General features: G+C 37.9%; 1 protein-coding gene across 1 annotated transcript in view; it reads right to left on the bottom strand.

The window, feature by feature from the left end:
- NELL2 (neural EGFL like 2) overlaps positions 1 to 18,261 on the bottom strand; it is a 137,199-nt gene that overhangs the window by 102,548 nt on the left and 16,390 nt on the right. The window contains exons 3-8 of the mRNA XM_086884647.1: positions 15,488 to 15,638; positions 4,273 to 4,446; positions 4,069 to 4,165; positions 2,242 to 2,314; positions 1,996 to 2,078; positions 874 to 1,002 (exon numbers count right to left, since the gene is read on the bottom strand). Coding sequence (XP_086740773.1) covers positions 874 to 1,002; positions 1,996 to 2,078; positions 2,242 to 2,314; positions 4,069 to 4,165; positions 4,273 to 4,446; positions 15,488 to 15,638 — 707 coding nt within the window. The remainder of the gene's footprint in view (positions 1 to 873; positions 1,003 to 1,995; positions 2,079 to 2,241; positions 2,315 to 4,068; positions 4,166 to 4,272; positions 4,447 to 15,487; positions 15,639 to 18,261) is intronic.

Here is an 18,261-nt window from a genome sequence, read left to right as displayed (position 1 = left end):
AGCAATATTATAGCTGTGAGAAAAATCCAAGACAAAAATATGTAATGTATTTAACTCTAAATTCAAAGAATTTTAAACATTTATAAAAATTAATCAGCCAGATTTGATACTGTAAAATACTAAAAGAAAAACTAATATCCCTCCAGATAGACAAAGATAAAAAAATACTAAGCTTAAAGTGACCCATTTAGCCAATTATAGATAGCAGCAATTCAATCTAAGGTGTAGTACAGACAACAACAGCCTTTTCATTGGTTTCTAACGGCCTTTGGATTAAGCATTTAATGAGCTCAAATGGAATGAAAGAGTTTTATATGAATGGGCAATAATACAGAAGCCCTAGTTAGGTACCTGAAAGGATACTTGCAATCACATCTAGACTTGTGATACTTTTGGGAATCTTCCATCCACCAAATCTTTTCCATTTCTAATATAACAAAGCTGGCATATGACCCTGACATTTTATTTTTTATTACTTATTGAGATGTAATGAAAGGCAACCAAAGGAAATCGGTCACAAGGGAGATACTAAATAATTTGCTAAGAAAAAGGCTGTGTTTATAGTGACAAAAATCAAGGAATCACAATTCCAGAGGAACTGTTCACAACTCGGTGCAAGGGAATAACATGCTAGCTAAGTATATTGCCTAGCACCTGCATATGGTGACAAAATACAGGAGCTTCACATGCTAGTAATGCTGAAAATATAGGAAAACATATTTATTGGTACTATTCCTTAGATTTGGAACAGATTTTAAAGTTCTTCATTGTCAGTACCTAGCATACATCTGGAAGTTCTCACTATTTGCCTCAATAAAACTAGTCAGAGGAAACACTGGAGTTCCTGACTCTCCACTCAACCCATAGCCATACCATGCAAGTGCAGTTCTTACAGCCATCCGTCCAGGATTCAAACTCTCTGTAGGTTGTGCCCTTCATTGTGCAGGTTCTCTCACAGTAGCACTGATCCAACTTGTTCATCCTCTGCTCAGCTTGAGACAACTGTATTCACAGTTCACAAAAACGTTTTGAATTTTTAAGTGGTCTCTACACTAGTTAAAACACAAACTGTCCCCCTTATCATCAAGTACACAGATGAGAGAATACATTTAGGAAAACACAGTCAGGGACAATAAAACAATTATTATTAAATACAACATGACTAAACCACCAGTCATTCAGAGATGGAAACTGAGAAGCAAGACAGAATGCATTTCATCTTTCTTATCATCATGACATCAGGGACATCATGAAACTAAATAAGCAGGTCAAAGTGAGTACAGCCCTTGATTTCTCATCTTTGTATGTGTGAACTGATCAAGAATCTTGCTCCACATAAAACACTCACAGAGAGAGAGGCCAAATGAAAGTGAAGCTCAAAACCAACATCAGCAATTTTTTCTGCACTTCAGCCAAGGCATTTTTAACATTAGTGTATCAAATCAGCTAGGTAACAGCATTCCTGCAGATATCTAAAGAATAGTCTATTTTCACAGCAGACATGAGTGCTTTTGGTGCAATATTCCAAAGGAAAGAAAGAAGAAAGTCCTGGTTTGGATTCTTAGTTCCTTGTCTTGCATATATTTTGTCTGAACGTGCCTTTGGCAGCTCAGGTCTTCCAAAGTCTTGGTAAGTCTTGCTGCAATAAGCACTATAAGCATAATTCCCTATTTTATTCTAAGTTTATTGATTTATTAGCCTCATAGATAGAGTTTGGATATCTATAAGCCCTTTCCTTGCTCAGGGATTTGGATGCTCTTTACTATTAAAATACATGTTTCTATAAAAGTATTTAAACACAATAAAATTCTCTGAACTGAGAATTTGTATATATAAATCAGGCACAGGTATATAAAGATGTAAACATACCATGAAGGGATATTCTGCACACAGCCACGTGCACAAGCCCATACAAGCATGAAAAATCTAAAAACACAGCAAATAAAGACTGACAGTCCTCATTTCTCCTATGACTAGAGCCCTAGTAAACATTACCTTAGCTGATGTTTTTGCTAAAATGTCTTGCAGTTCCATAATTTTCTGCACAAGTCCATGGAAGTCATTACAAGTTGGGCATGCTGGAATAATAAAATATCTGTTAACAAATTAATTCACAATAGGTTCAATCACGCCAAGTTGACAAACAATATACTTAAATTCAAGGTTTTATAAAGCTTGTAGGACAGCAAGAAGGTAAAAAGCACGCCTTTCATTTTATGATATAAGAATTAATAGACTTACTGCGATTAAGATCTGGGCACTGAGAAATAAATCCTTGAGGCATGACAAGCAATTGCACATCTTGCATTATGCCCTATGTGTAAGTGGAGAGAAAACAAAAGGATACATTATTTTTACCTGTCAAAATCATGTTTTTCCATTCACCATATAAAACATTAAAGCCCATACAGGAAAAACTACCTGATAAAAAGAACAGTTATGAATAAACAGCTTCTTGCCTGGACTGAATTCAGTGATAGAAGAACAAACAGAAATAAAAATAGATAGATGTACAAGCATACTGAATAATTTTTAAGGACTGAAGATTAAATGTCAAGATATAATTATGTGGCAAGAGTTTGGTGGTTTTGAATTCATTGTTATTTTTAGTTAGTCACTGCAGAAAAGCTTGGAAATGACCTTTAAAAAGTAATTTGAAAACAGCTGCAGTTTCAGTTACTTAGAAATACTCTTTTAAATAAAATGCAAATTTTTTGCAAGATATAACTCTTAAATAGACTTGAAGAATAAAGGAACTAGAGTAAAAAAAATACATTAATGCAGACCCTTAATGAGTTTGTGCTGTTTTTGGCTGGAGTAGAGTTAATTTGCTTCACAGAAAAGTAGCTGGCATGAGGCTGTGCTTAGGATTTCTGCTGGAAACAGTGCTGATAACACAGGGATGTTACAGAAATTACACAGCAGCAAGGCCTTTTCTGCTCATCCTACCACCCCAACAGTGAGGAGCCTGGGGGTGCACAAGGAGTTGGGAGAGACACAGCCAGGACACCTGGCCCCAAGTGACCAAAGAAGGGGTCATATCAGAGACCACAGGGCACCATTACAGCATTTAAAGCTGAGGCAAGAAGAAGAAAACAAGAAACATTTGGAGTAGTGCCATTTGTCTTCCCAAGTAACCCTTACAGGTGACAGAGCCTTTCTGGGGATGGGTGAACACCTGCCTGCCCATGGCATGTGGTGAATTAATTCCTTGTTTTGTTTTGCTTGTGTGGCTTTGCTTTACCTATTAAACTATTTCAAACCACAAGTTTTCTAGCTTTTACCCTTCCAATTCTCTCCCCATTCCACCATGGAGGGAAGTGAGCAAGTGGCTAGGTGGTGTCAGCTGGGGTTAAAGCACAACCATTTCTGATGGGGATCCTTCCATAAAGCTTGCAAAATGCTGAGAAGCTACATGTCTGTTACACAGCTGCAGAATTGTATGTAGTTAAGAACTTGGGGAAATTTCAGCATGAAATTCAACTATGATGTCTGGAAAGGGATGGTTTCACCCAAAAGAAGAGATCCCATGCTTGCAGGCAGATTTTATATGCTTAGTTAAGATATAATTAGTACTCAGTGTCCTACTCTCCAATAGCAAAGGCCAAAGAGCAATTTCAAAGCAGCCTAAGAGCTGTTTTATGATTACAGAAGCTCAAATTGATTGAGGTTGGGAGGCAGCTCCTGAGATCCCTGCTCAAGTAGGACCAGCCACAGCAGATAGCCTAAGACTGTGTCCAAACAGCTTTTTGATTATCTCTATAATCATCTTTCTCTGACAAACCTCACAGTAGCATTGTTTTCTTATGTTCAGATGGAATTTCAGATGTTTCAGGTTTTGCCCATTGCTCCTTGGCCTGTCAGTGGACTCTAGTGAGAAAAGTCTGGATACCTCATCTTCATTCTCCTCACAATTCAGGTATTTATCCACATTGATGAGATGTCCCAATACCTCCTGAGCCTTCTCTTCTCCAGGCTGAACAATTCCAAATCTCTCAGCCTTTCATCATAAGAAAGATGATTCAATCCCTTAATCAATTCACTCTTTATCTTTCAGGGAATGCAAACCTTAAAATAACCATGCGCAGTATTCCTCTGTCCCAGCCAAAAGGTGGTACCCAAAGGTAAGTCCATGAAAGGCTTCTCCACAACTCTTTCATAAATTCTGAAAAGGAAGGAGAAAATAGAATCCCAAGTTGTTATTATTATTTAATTTACTCAGAGCTCAAATATTCCAAACGTGACAAATTCTTATAAAACAACACTACTTACTTATTGCAGTCCACATGTAAAATCAAGTGAGAGGCACTGATTGCTAAGGAAAGTCTGTGCCATTTATCATCTGCCAAAATGTATGGGAACACTTCTGTGTGGGAGCGATGACTGCCTGAACGATAATGCAACCTGATTTCATTTCGATGACCGCTGCTTTCCAGCTCCAGGTACCTGTACCATAAATGCATCATCATGTCATGAACCATTCTTATCAGCACAGCAACATTTTACATAAGACATCTTCTCATCATCATGCAAGAACTATTTAAAAGAGAAAAAAAACCCCAAGCAGATACAAAGTCAAAAGTAGACCCTTTCAGATCTCCACTGTGTCTCTCTTCTCAGTGACAAATAATAGCAGGTTCAAACTTTCATGTAACTACACAAGATTTCAAGCCAAATGTGTTTTCCTCTAACAAAACAATTTTCCATAACATGATCTGAATTGCACTATTATAAATAATTGCCTTATACAAGTAAAGCACGATAGGGATACTCTGAAGGCATGAATGCAATATTGCAATAGGGACATCATTAGTAATTACCAAGGGAAGTAAGGACTGAGACTGAACACTGCTTTGTTTGCTTTTATATGTACTGTTATATATTCTTTCATTTTCTGCAGTAAAATTTCTCCAAATATATATATATTCAAGAAATGCCAACTCTTCAGAACAATTTATATATGTGCACATATTCGCTTTGTTGAATTAGTATGCGCATTTTCAGGCTGGGTGTATGCACACATCTATATGTGTATGGACATATATATGTAAATATGGATATAACTTTATAGCAAAAACCCAGCAGTGCAGCTGTGCTAAGTCAACCTAGCAGATTGCAAACACGAGCTTTGATAGTGAAATTCCAGCTGTTCAATTTAAAAAGCACTCCATAACCAAACTCGGTTCTTAGACAGGCTGTCTCTCACATGTTGGACATCTTCTGGGAAAAAGCCTGACTAACCATTTGTCTTTTTAAAGTACCAAGTTTTTTATTTTTAAATTCCCCAAGAAAATTATTTTTACAGAGGAAAAAGGAACAGAAATAGAAATTCTCTAATAATCATATGCAACCTATATAGCAAGAAAAATAACAGATGGGGCAAGATACACAAAAACTGGGAGAATGGACAATTCACTTTTTTTCTAATTTTTTTACATCTGCAATCAGACATAACAGTGGCTTATAGTCTAAGTGCACAATGTGTTCCTGGGTGATGTCATTTGCTTTAACAGGCTATCTACATTAAGGAATAGAAAAGACAATGATTGTGGTTTTGAAGAGTAAAAATGAGACCAAATCAAAACTATCTTGTACAATCATCATTTCTAGGAGAAGGCTGGGCTTACTGCACACCAGTGTTTCATTCAGGGTGTTCCACAGTGGAACATACCCAGTACAGCACAAAAACAACTAGTTTTTTGCAAAACCAGCAAAGGACAATTTCTTCTTCCTCACCATTATTAAGAAAGCAGTTAACTAGAGTCAGACATCAATTTTGTAATCAATTTACCTCCTCATGGCCCAAAAATAATTTTTACATTGGCAAGAAGTGGAAACTAATTGAAGACCTGGCTGGAAAAATTGTACAATAGTGGCAGGATATCAGTCAACTTAATAACCTCCTTCCTAACTCAAGCTTCAAGGATAAAAATAAGGTTACTCTCAACCCAAATGAGAAGGGAAACACTAGAGATCTTGACTCCTCCAGCAACTTTTAAGTGTCTCCACCCAGCTGCAGAAAATGAATGGAAAACAAAAGGCATGAATATGTTGAAGCTTTACATCCTGGTAGAACTAAGAGCTCTCCTTCATTCCAGGTCAATAGCAGAACTGATGGCAGCACACAAAGATGCAGGCAGGCAGGGAACAAATTACACTATTAGACATACAGTCACTACAGAAGGTATAAAACAAACACTCGTGTTGCCCTTATGCATGTAAGATAATGAAACCTTTTCAGATGAATCATGGATTTGCCAATAAAAATAAGACATTGCTGTACAAATTTCATGAATTAAGAACTGCTGAGAGAGGATGGAGACAATCGATGACGCTGTAATAAGCAAGGAAATTTTCCTACACAAAGCTGCACAGAAACTGTGGACACTTGTGGTTTTGTTTTAATGGTGATTAGCACACTGTTTTGACATTCACAGACAATATCTTTAGTTCTTCCATTTGGTAAACTAACAAATATAACTACCTTTGAAATGAGAAAACATGAATTGAAATGAAAAAGAAAATAACAGCCATTAGGAGAATTATTAGGAAAATCATTTATGGTTTATTAATAATCTGTAGAGGCAGCAGCAAAACACAATTAGAAAAGCAAGTGAAATGACAGCCAAAGCAATATTGCTTTCAGCTTGAGCAAATGCCATGATACTGAAACACAGAAGTGAAAGTAAATCATTTCCACTCCATTTTTTACAAAATGCTGTGCTTGCCATTCCCCCTTTGTACATTTGTTTAACTGCCTGGATTTACACGGCACTCTCTCAGCCTCATGAGTTTCAGGAGATAGGACAAGACTCAGCAGTGACAAACACATATGGGTGAAAATGCAAAGTCTGCCCACAGTGAGGCTTCTCATAACATCTGTGAGGCTGTGACACTTGGGTGCATGGTTTCCAAAGCTTTGGAAGAGTCCTTCAGAAAATATGCTAAGCATTAACAAACAGACCTACATTTTAGAAATTCATTGATGACAAAACCACTCTATACTTCTCTGTACGTTCAGAATTGCTAATCATTTTAGAGAAAAAGTAGGGTGCTTTTAACTCCTGAAGGACTTGCTCCCAAAGGAAAGAGTAACTGCATTGTACTGCAGTCTTGTCCTAGCCAAGAATCTCATTACTGAAAAGCTCCAGGAACCTCATCAGCTGAGTCACCAGTTCCTTGTCCACATCAGCCTAGCCTAGCCCACTCATTGCAGGGAGAGCAGCAGCCAAAGATATCCCATTTTAAACATCGCTAATGCTTCTCCCAACAGCTCCAAGGTCTTCTGTGCTGCCGAAGGCAAATGACTATTAGAGTGAAAAATAAACCACAATGAGAAACCCAATGCAACAGCAGAAGCTGCACCTCTCTAACATCCATAGTCTCTGTGGTTGTTTAATCAATACCAGCCTACTTGATCTTAACCCCCCAAAAAACCACACCTACCTTGGGTTAAACTTGGATTTACTTCACAGGAAGATGATATGTACTTAGGTTTTTCTGTGTTCAACATGTGGAGAAGAAAATGCTAACCTGGAATAAAAGGCCGCTACGTCTCTGCAGACCACCCTGTGCATGCATAATCATTGCAAAGGCAACAGCCAAGGCCACAGATCAGCTGCTCTGCTTGGAAACCAGCCAGACAGCGATCCCTAATGTACTGACTACGGATGAGCCTGTCTTTGTAACAGGAAGAAATTTATTTCAAATGCCCTGGAGGGATCTGAGACAGAAAAAAGTGATGTTTACTCTGCTGCTCAGCACTGATCTGTTGTAACCTCTAGGTAAGAGATGGGAGTCAGCAGATCTGCTCCCTGTGGAGCTCTAATGACCATCCTGGAAAAGGGCATGTGAACACACCAGCCTGGCAGGACCTGCTCTTTGGGAGGTGACAGACTAGCACAAGGGAGACTGGCAGTAGAAGTCAGGATACACAGCAAAAAGTTAGAGATTTAGGAGGTGAAACACCAGATGGTCCCAGTGCACACACTTTGTCTTTGAGAAGAGGGAGGTATGGCCACTCCAGCTAACAGGCAGTGCTGGAAACCTCAGGTCTTTGATGGCTCACTTGTCCTTTTGGCATCCTTTCTCACACAACAAATGCACACACTTACTCCAAGCAGCTAATAATTTCAACTTCAGTTTACAGCATGTAGACAAGTATTTCAGAAGCTGCTTATGAATTTATTACAGGGTGGTGGAGTTTTTTAACTTTTCCTACTCACATTTACAGGTATAATGCTAAAATATGTCTTCATGGCTCTTTGATCTACACTGAAAAAAAGGCAAATCAATAAAATTAAAGAGCAATATGTACTTTAAAAAAATCCTTATTTCCGTTACTTATAAAAAAAATCTTTATCTGAAGATTTTTGCTAAGTTCTGCCTTTTTTGTTAGCTTTAATTACATAAAATATTAAAAAAATGGGGGTCCTACTCAGTAGACCTTATTCATTTCACAATAGCAGCAAGCAATCCTGCTAGGTGTAGATTATGAAGGTATAAAAGCAAATCATGCAGTACCACTTCCACATTCAGCAATGCATTATTTGCTATTTTCCATGGTATCATGACTGGGTGGCCAGAAGCATGAGCTTTATTTTTCTATGTTTCAGAAGACTTCATTTGGAAGTAACACTAAGTGTTCTGAAACATTAACAAAACCTCACAGCAAAGCTTGTGGGGTCTAGGATGACATGCTTGCTTAAATGGGAGAGAGAGACAGATCAAATATAAGATCCTCTGAAATATCTTTCTCAAATATCTTTAATGCCATGATTATTATCTATATGAAAGCAGAGATCCCAGGTGAAGAGAACTCAAAAATTAGAAGAGGGTATTACCCATATCAACACAGAGTGTATAAACAGCAGGACAGCAAAACCATCCTCTCAAATTTATATTATAACACTGGTTATAATATAACCAGTTCCTAGGCATCTTGGTGATCTCTCACACTTTTTCCCTGAAACTGGTGGGATTTTCCACACTGACTGGTGGGAACATGCCTGGGTCAATGCTGCTTCACAGACTGCCCTGACATCATCTGCAAGGGTGCTAACTTCAGGAGACGAAAGCATGCCAAGAAGATGCTAACAACTATGCAAAATGGACAACAGCAGGCCAGTGCTCCAGCCTGGGCACTGTTTGGTTTACTAAGCAAGCCCTTGCCTGGCACTGCCAACAAATCTGCATCACCACTGCATCAAGTGTAGGGGAAAAAAAAAAAAGAGAATGACATTCCTCAGGGCACTTGTCTCAGGTGGGAAAAAAAAACCAAGTTCAACTTCCTGCTCCAAATCAGGCAGAGTAGAAATTAACTGTGTGGGGAAATTGCCTCTGAAGCACCCCAGTCAGACACATACTGATCATTCTGGCATTTACACTTCTCTTGTTTATTTTCTTCCACCACAAAAACAGTCAACCACTGCAGCTTTGTTTCACCACAGCACTGCTCCTTGCACCACATAACTACAGAGAACAGCTGTGGAGGAGGAAGGTGCATTCATGATGTGCTCAGGTGATGGAGCCCAGTGCTGGGACGTGCATGGAGGAACATCCTTGTTGGGATGTTCATGGGACAGAACAGCCAGGCAAGAGATAACTGGCAAGGCAGAGAGGCATCATCCACACACATTCACCTGCACAAACTACTACTGCACAGCTTCTCTCCAGACAGAAAGAAGCCACAGCACAAGGTAGCAGCTGGGACAGTGAGGTTGCAATACCCTGATGTGGAAGTGGAGGTTAGGAAACAAACAAGTGAGGCTGCTCTAATCCTTTCCATCACTGTGCCACTCAGTGTCTGTACCCGATTCAAACTAATAAAGCAGGTGGGGAAAAAAATGTATGTCAATAGGATATTGTTCTTATCAACTCCTTGCAGCCCCTCATCTGATTTCAGTGGGACTGCTGTGGTCTGGAAGCCTTTGCTTTGGAAGGCTTTGAAGTCAAGATCTTGCCTCTTGCCTGAGAGACCTCTCTGCTTACCTCCCAAAATGTGAGATCAACCAAATCAGGGAGGCAAAATCCTGCCTTACCCCCACTGCAGTCTACACAGCTTCTGCTGGGTTTAGTGCCATGATCCAAGAGCCCATGGCCATCACAAGAGCAAGACACCCCAGCTCATCCAATGTTAGTGCTGATGACAAGGCAAGGCTCCCAGATAGCCTTTCTACAACGCTTATGGGAGCTTCGAAGGAGCCAGAAGCAGGAACTGAGCTCTTCAAAGCTCAGTTCTTCACCAAGCTCTTCAAAGCACTCCAAGGAAAGCTATTCTTGCAAAATGATGTTGGCTTGGAAAAATTCAACCCAAATTTTACAGCACATTGCCCATGCCATTCCTATGTGAGCCATGGATATGAAATAAAATTCACAAATTATGAAATAATTTTGAAACACTAACTCATGTCTTTGAGCAATTGCTCTCATTCCCCTCATCTCTCTCACTAACCCCATTTATCAATACATTTATTTCCATTTTGTTCTCAGTAACACATAGTCCCAGGAATATCAATCTCATCTGCCTGAAGCTTCCTATTCTACTAAAAATCAACAAGGGAAGAACTTTCTCAATTCAAACACTGAAAAAACAAATGGCATAAACCATGCCTCATTCCCTTTTCTTGACAAAGTTTCTCCAAGGAGAGCAAGAGGACTGCAAATACAATAAACAACTTTCTAGTAGATGTATTAGTAAAAGAAAAAGGCAGTTTCAACATAACTGTTTCCATTTCCTACCCCAAAAGAATACAGATTTCTTTGTTATTTGTTTATTCATAGAAAGTCTTATAAACAACATTGGAAGAATAACAAATCTGTCAAAACTCACATTTCAGCTATTTCAGTGGGGGTTTTCAACGTCATAGGAAGGAAAAAAAATCTTCTGTCTCTTATTCAAGAAGGCCTGTCACTAGTCACAATTCAATAGGTTCCAGGTTCATATAAGCGTTCTGTGAGATGTGCTCACACAATTCACCCTGGATTAGCTGGTACTGCAATGATTTTCACTGGACAGGCTGGCCTCACTTGATTTAACCAAAGTTATGGAATAGTAAGGTGCGTGAACTATAGGAACTTACATCCTATTCCCTTTTTTTCCTTTTTGGTCACAGAGTATAAACTAACTGAAGTAAAAAAAAAAAAAAAAATCCAAGCAAGAGTGACATGGTGTCAATCAATTTTATGATAACTTTTATAGCTTAAAGAAACAGGTGATTGCTAACACCATGAAGGCATTAAAAAGAGTATAACACAAAACGGCTGCTTTACAAATATTTCCATCCAATCCCATACGAGGGACAGACATTAAATCTCCCAAACCAATATAAACAAGGAACTTTTTTCTTTTGGGATAAAGAGCCTGGTCAAGCTGTCAGTGTTTACACAGAGAATCCTTTGTCCCACAGAATCTTCTCACGCACTGGAAAAGCAGTGAATGAATGAATGAATGAATGAATGAATGAATGAATGAATGAAAATACCTTTTTTTTGACACCTTTAATGAAACATGCAAACTGCATCAAAAGAATAGAAAGCTGACACCAGAGAAGTTTAAAATCACTAGAGGAATTCAAAAGTGCTGTTATGAACAAATTGTAGAGGGTTAATAATTATTATCAGACTAGTAAGAAACAAAAACTAAGATTTAATACAAAAAAAACAAATACAGAACAATATAACCATCCGCTCTTCCAACACAAAAGTCATGGGCTGTTCTAAATTCTGAACAGAAATAAGCTACTACCTCTTTTGGCACAGGGAACAGCCATATGCATCTTTATATACATATAAAGCTATGTATTTATGTATACACATATACATTCATATACAGCTTTGAAAATTAAACCCATATTACCTAACACCTGCTCTGCAAATATTGGTTTCAGTGGTAAATACTGGAAGCTGTTCTCAGTGTAAGAGTTTTGCAGCAGATTTTGTGGTGTCAGAGAGGACACTTCACACTGCAGTCCAGAAACACTGGCACTCATACATCAAAAGCAGGGAACGTACAGTTCCACCTCTATTTTAATACAATGGTCAAATGAGAGAACAAAATTCATGCATCGGGAATTCACCTCTGGTAACTTATCTCCTTGTAGCATAAATCAGTATGAGAGAAAATGTCACAGATAACTTCCTCCTACATACTGAAAGAGGTTTGAAACTGTGGTTCAGTACAGCCCATTTGACGGCAGATAATCACAAGACACCAACTGCTGTGAAAACAAATACTAAGGAAGGCAGAAATTGAATAAATTAGTAGAGACACAAATTAAGGGTAGGAAGTGCCTGTTTATAATATACTATTGATTTCGGTTCTCTGCTCCAGGATATAAAAAGCACTAACCAAAGGAAAGAATCGTTAAACTACAACCTAGCAGTTTCATCCTTTAAGGGCCTAATATGCAGTATCTCAAGAGATATGAATGTAAGATTGGTTACTTAAAGCCACAAAACCACAAAAGCCAAAAAAAACACAAAAGGAGGAAAAAGCTTTATTATCATCAGCTCCTCTGCAGATGATTAAATAAAAATATATGATGGAATAGCAAGACCAAATATATATTAGTACCCCATCACAGAGTAAAATCCTCTCTCTGCTGACTCTTCCATCAAGAAGAAAGTGAGACAAATTCAGAAGTGAGGAGGATAATACAGCTTAAACAGAGATGAAACAAAGAGCAATCAGTGTTTAACAGTGTTTCTACTCAGACTTAAGGTATCCCTTCATTAACACAATTAAAAATATTTACCTTGTTACCATGAAGTACAACATATTTTAGGCAAGGCACTGTCTGTGGTCAAGGTAAAGCCCTGAAGTTAAGAAGACATTTATAACTTCTGTCTTTCAGACATATGCCATATAAATCTGCCATATTTAAAAGATGTGTTCGCCTGCTTGAAATTCATCTGAACAATTAGTGATGTGTAATTTGAATTCCCTGACACCACAAGAATTTTTTCTAAAATTATCACCTCCACACTTTGCCCAAAACTACCACTGCCTGAACTCCTTGGCTGCTCTAATCAGTACGGGAAAAAAGTGATGTCTGTGGAAATGTATGGGTAAGTTAGGAAAGGAGTTACAGGTATTGTTTCAGATACTTTCACTTTAAGATTAATTTAAAAATATTTTAATATATTTAATACTAGAGAAATGCATAATCATTATAAGTGGGGAAGTCAACTTTCATATTCAATCAGGAAAAGAAAAAAGCAATTAAGTGAGTATGAAAAGATGACTGTATTTTCAGTAGATAATTTCTGTGAGCATTTTTTTGTGGTGACAGCAACAGCCTCAGCAAATGCCCAGGCCTGATACTTATGTGGAGAATCTCTCTGATAGACCAAGAACAGCATTCAGCACATGACATGACATTGTGAGACCAGATCTGTCATCTTCTTAAGACCCAAAGCCTTAAATAGTCACATGACCATGTCTCAGTGCAAGTATTCATTTTTTATGATTCTCAAAAGGGAGCCAGCAAAGAGGAACAAAAACAACAACTACATAAAACTAGACAACACAGACTGAATCAGTAAACTCTGAATCACATAAACTATTTTATGTTTATAAACAAAATTATAAAATTTTAAAAATCCTACAATTCTGGAAATGCCCTTGATGTAAATTCACATATTTGCACCAATGTCCCTAGACCCTGCAAAGACAGGATGAGTTTTTACACCAATTTATTTCCAAAAGCACAAAGTATGAATAAATGCACCTTTTCCCACTTTTTAAACATTTTTATTTTCTTGTACCATAGAAATGGTTTTACCCTAGAACCATTAGTTGCCTTGAAAGCTCTGTAAAATAAAGCACATTAAAAAGTACTGTGTGACAATTAATTACATCCTTCAATTACTGCCATCTTCTGCCTTCCTCACCACCATTCAGCTCCTCACTGCAGAAATATAAGAGCTAATACTGACCTCTGTAAATTAGGAATATAGCTGCAAGGCAGCAGTTCAATGCTAGTGCAAAGTTTTTTGACATCAGTGTGATAAAAGGCTAAAGCTAGTGCAAAGGCGTGGAGTCAGGTCTGGCATTGCTCCTTTTCCCACTAACTATGATGACTGCTGTGACAGAAATTTTCCAAGAAGTTAAGAGCTGGAAGACCTGTTACAGCCAAGTCCCTGGTCAGAGGTGGGCAAGGTCAGAGATGGACATCCAGCACTGAAGAAGCAACTATTTAATATAAGCCATCCAAATGCCTCCTTTTAACATCTACTTTCTCTTGTCTTTACTGTCATTCATCATAAAACATCAAAACCATAGGAGAAATTACACAAGATGCTTGTCTGGTTGCAGTATTACCCACACCTAGGTCAGCCCTCATTTTAGCACTGTTAAACTGAACAAACATTAGTCTGGCACACAGACACCTCCCCATACATCCTAGCACAGAAGAGACCTGAATGTGTTTATTAAAAGCTTAAGGGCACCTCTGATGCCATCCAGGAGACATTCAACTACCTCATTACAAGTTTGAAAATCCTTTTATAAACTTGGCATAATTATCCTTGGGAATGTTCTCCCTCTTCTTGTTTTGTGTTTTGGCTGGTCTTTTTGTTTGTTTTTTTACAAGCAGCTAAATTGCAGAAGATGGGGCCTCTAAGAAACAGAATAAAGATTGACTTGGAGCATCTTCCAGAACAAAATAATTGTCACCATGCTTGCTAATGAAAATTGGTACACTCATGTAAAAGGAACAGACATTTTGCTGTGCTTGAAATGTCTCTTTTCTTTTTTTTTTTTTTGTTATTTTGCAGTGAGACTGTCAAGAAAGAATTATGGGACTGTACACAAGAAAATAAAAATAACTAGGAACCTAAAGCAGAGATCACCTGTTTCTCATGCTAATGACAGTTTAGAAAGTGCACATTTGAAAACTCCTTTTTATTCTGTCAGAGAATCATAGGGCAGTTATCTTTAATAGCTATTACTCAAACAGCTGTATAAAAAGTATCTTGTATCTCTAGCAGTCTTTATTCTATCAAAAGGATAATCCTTCAATGCTATGTGTCATTCACTTTAATTTTTCAAGGCTGACAACATTTTGAGTAGAGTGCTCTGCCATTCATGGGAAGATGTAAACTCATAACTGGAGGATTTATTTTCTTTTTAAGACTGCTTATATTGTTAAAAACAATGAAGAGCTGGATTTACAGGGCCAGGCTTTGTCAATCAGTGTAGCTATAGTGACACAACAGTTTTACACCAGCTGAGAATCTGGTCCTTGTGGTTATGAACAACAGAGAAATGGATTTCTATGCCATCAGTGGTAAGAGATGTGTAAAGAAAAACCCCTCTTGCCCTTCCCTTGTGACTTTTTATGAACCTGCACAATGTGCCTATCCAAACACTGTAAATATTTAAGAATTATCTGCTACACAACAATTTTGTTCTAATTTATGTTCCAATTTTTAATGCATGAATTCATATACTTTCATTAGCCAGCAGACAGGTATCAGTACTTACCTGTGATCTAAATGGTGAATAGAGAGAATAACCCCTGAATTCAAATGGGCTTGTTTTAAGGTCACCAGAATTGTGAATTCACCTTTATTTCTTAACTTCTGAAAAAAGATTTCGGCTGTTTCTGGAGATGCCTTCACATTTCTTGAAGTATCTAAAATAAACATAAGAAAAAACAGAATAAAACCTTATGTTACTTTACATCCTCATTCAAAATAACAGGCTATTTCTGAGAAGCACAACTGAACAGACAGGCAAAAGCAAGGACCAAAGTATTTAAAACATTAGTTTTGCATGCAATGGGAGCCATTTCAGTGGAAGAGAACACATTTTCTAGGACACCTATTCTATTCTGGGAGCAATGGTGTTTTGTTTCGATCCAGGGTCATAACTCTTACTTTCCTCAGGGATGGCCAGATGGTACCTTTAATATCCCATCCAAAGTTTGGGCTCAAACTTTGTGAAGCACAGTGACAACACTAGACATGAGCCTAAATCCGAACACATGACCTGAGCAACTTTTTAATGACTTCTAAAATATCTTATGCCTAATAGCATAAATACACAAATAAATAAACTAATTTAAAAAAAAAACAACAAACAATTTATTCAGCTTTAAGTAATAGTTTAAAAATCCATGAAATTTCAAAATATTTTATCACTATTTCACTGCTCTATACTCCAGTTGGGTGGAATTTTCCTGCTGCTTCTTGCACAGTATGTCATGAACTTTTGTTAGAGTAGTGGCAAACACACAATAAACATTTTACTTTTAGAAACCAGCACAATGCCTAGACTGATGAAATATTTCTACTGAATTTGCACATAACATGCATAGAAAATAAAAAAGGCACAAGCTTAGGCTGTCTAGAGAGATAATTTACAAAATAAGATGTCAAATGCTGGAAAAGTAATTCCCAATCTCCAGAATACATTATACAAGAAAAAAAATTAATATACATTTTTAATGCACAAAATCAATTCATTAGCATGTGTAATCAGCTGTGTAAGAATTAAATCAATTCACAAGCTTCTTGTCACAGCAATTTGACCATTCTGCTCTACTTGGGAACACTAGCTCAGGAGCAGCAGTAGAGAGCTAAGAGCAATAGAACTGGTGATTTTCTTTTGGCAACACTGGAGCTGAGCTCTCAAGTACAACACTCTCAGCTTACACCACTGTTCTTGAAACATTTTTATTCCTTAAATTGGAACTATGAAGATGCTGCTCTCTATTAACAACAATAGCTTATTTTGGCTTTTGGATCAGGAATTTTTTAATATCTGTTTAGGAAATGCAACAACCTGTGCAACTGTGAAGTCCTAACCAAGTTCCTGAACAATGTCACACCTGGTTGAATTCCATCTGTTTTTCACAAAGGGGAACCCAAAAAGGAAAAAAAGGAAAAGTTAATGTCTACCAAATTTCTGTGATGCCTTCATAAGCAACTGATGAAAGAAAGCATATGTTTAACACCCCCACCCTTAAAGAAGGCCAGCCCATAAGTTTATAACTATCCCCATCTTCTACAGGCTTTTTTATTCCAACTAGAGCTATTGGGATGCAAACACTGCGCTACAGATGGCCTGTGCTTTCACAGGGAAACAAGCCCTCACCATCACATGGAGCTCTCCAGAGCCACCCCAGTCCTCACCACTGCGTGACAGGCATGGGAAACACAGAGCTGCCACAACACCCACAAGGCAGGAATAATTGATGAGGTCTCTTCATGTCACCCTGAATCATTACCTGATCACTACACCAGATGAGAATTTTCCATCCTTTATAAAACCTTACCTGGGTACCCTACAATCATTCATTGTTGCCTCAGATAACCTTCTTGTACACAGACAATAGCATCAAGACCTGATTGCACCATGCTGGCAGCCTATATACTGAGATTACCATCACACTAACTGCTGGAATGTTACATTGCCAAAACACACGGCCACTCAGTTTTGGTACTGCAAATAGGTCAGATCATACTTGCTGCTCTAAAAAGCTACACAGCCTTTTGAATTATTACTATTCTTATGATGCACAACACTCTTTGCTCAGGGCAGGCACCAGGTGGATCTTTTAAAAGAGAGATGACTGAAAAGTCCTTGATCTGTCAGATCTGTTCTTTTCACACTAACACAAGAGTGCAAATCCCTCCTTCCAATTGCCTTTGAAAACCAGCAGTAGGTGCTTGATAGATCACCAGCTGTGCTCAATAAATATTGCTTCAGGCTTCTTCTTGATATTTGGCTCCTAGTAATCAGTTTAAGACCCAACAAAAATACTTTACTGGAACTGGAGTTCTTCCATAATAGCTTGGAGAAATCAAACTGGTATATCTCAGACAATAATTTGCAGTTTCTCAATAGTTACATAAAAACCTCATACTGTGAACATTTCTAATACACAAAACCAAAGGCATAAATCTTTTCAACTTGGAGTGCAGAAATAAGGAGAGAATTATTAGTTTGAATGAGAAATTTATCTCTAACCATGATGTTTTGGGTTTATTTTCCTAAAACATTCCATGTGTTTGGTTTGACCACACCACAACAAATCACAAATCCATAGTGTCATCACTACATCTTTGACTTACAAAAACATGAAAGTGACAGTTAAAGAATCAAAAATCCAAACTCAAATCATGTCTCACTCCTTGTTCAGGCTAGATCCTTTAATATCTAACATTGCAAAGCAGCCTGGAAGCCCAGTGAAAAAAAACACTGACCCCAAGACCCGCAGGAACTGAGCCCTTCAGAAGACAAGCTTAGCAGCT

Source organism: Cyanistes caeruleus, chromosome 4 (genome assembly GCF_971803275.1).
Source record: "Cyanistes caeruleus chromosome 4, bCyaCae1.hap1.1, whole genome shotgun sequence".
Lineage (NCBI taxonomy): Eukaryota > Metazoa > Chordata > Aves > Passeriformes > Paridae > Cyanistes > Cyanistes caeruleus.
The sequence above is the reverse complement of the archived record's forward strand: the minus strand, read 5'-3'. Positions and strand labels throughout refer to the sequence as shown.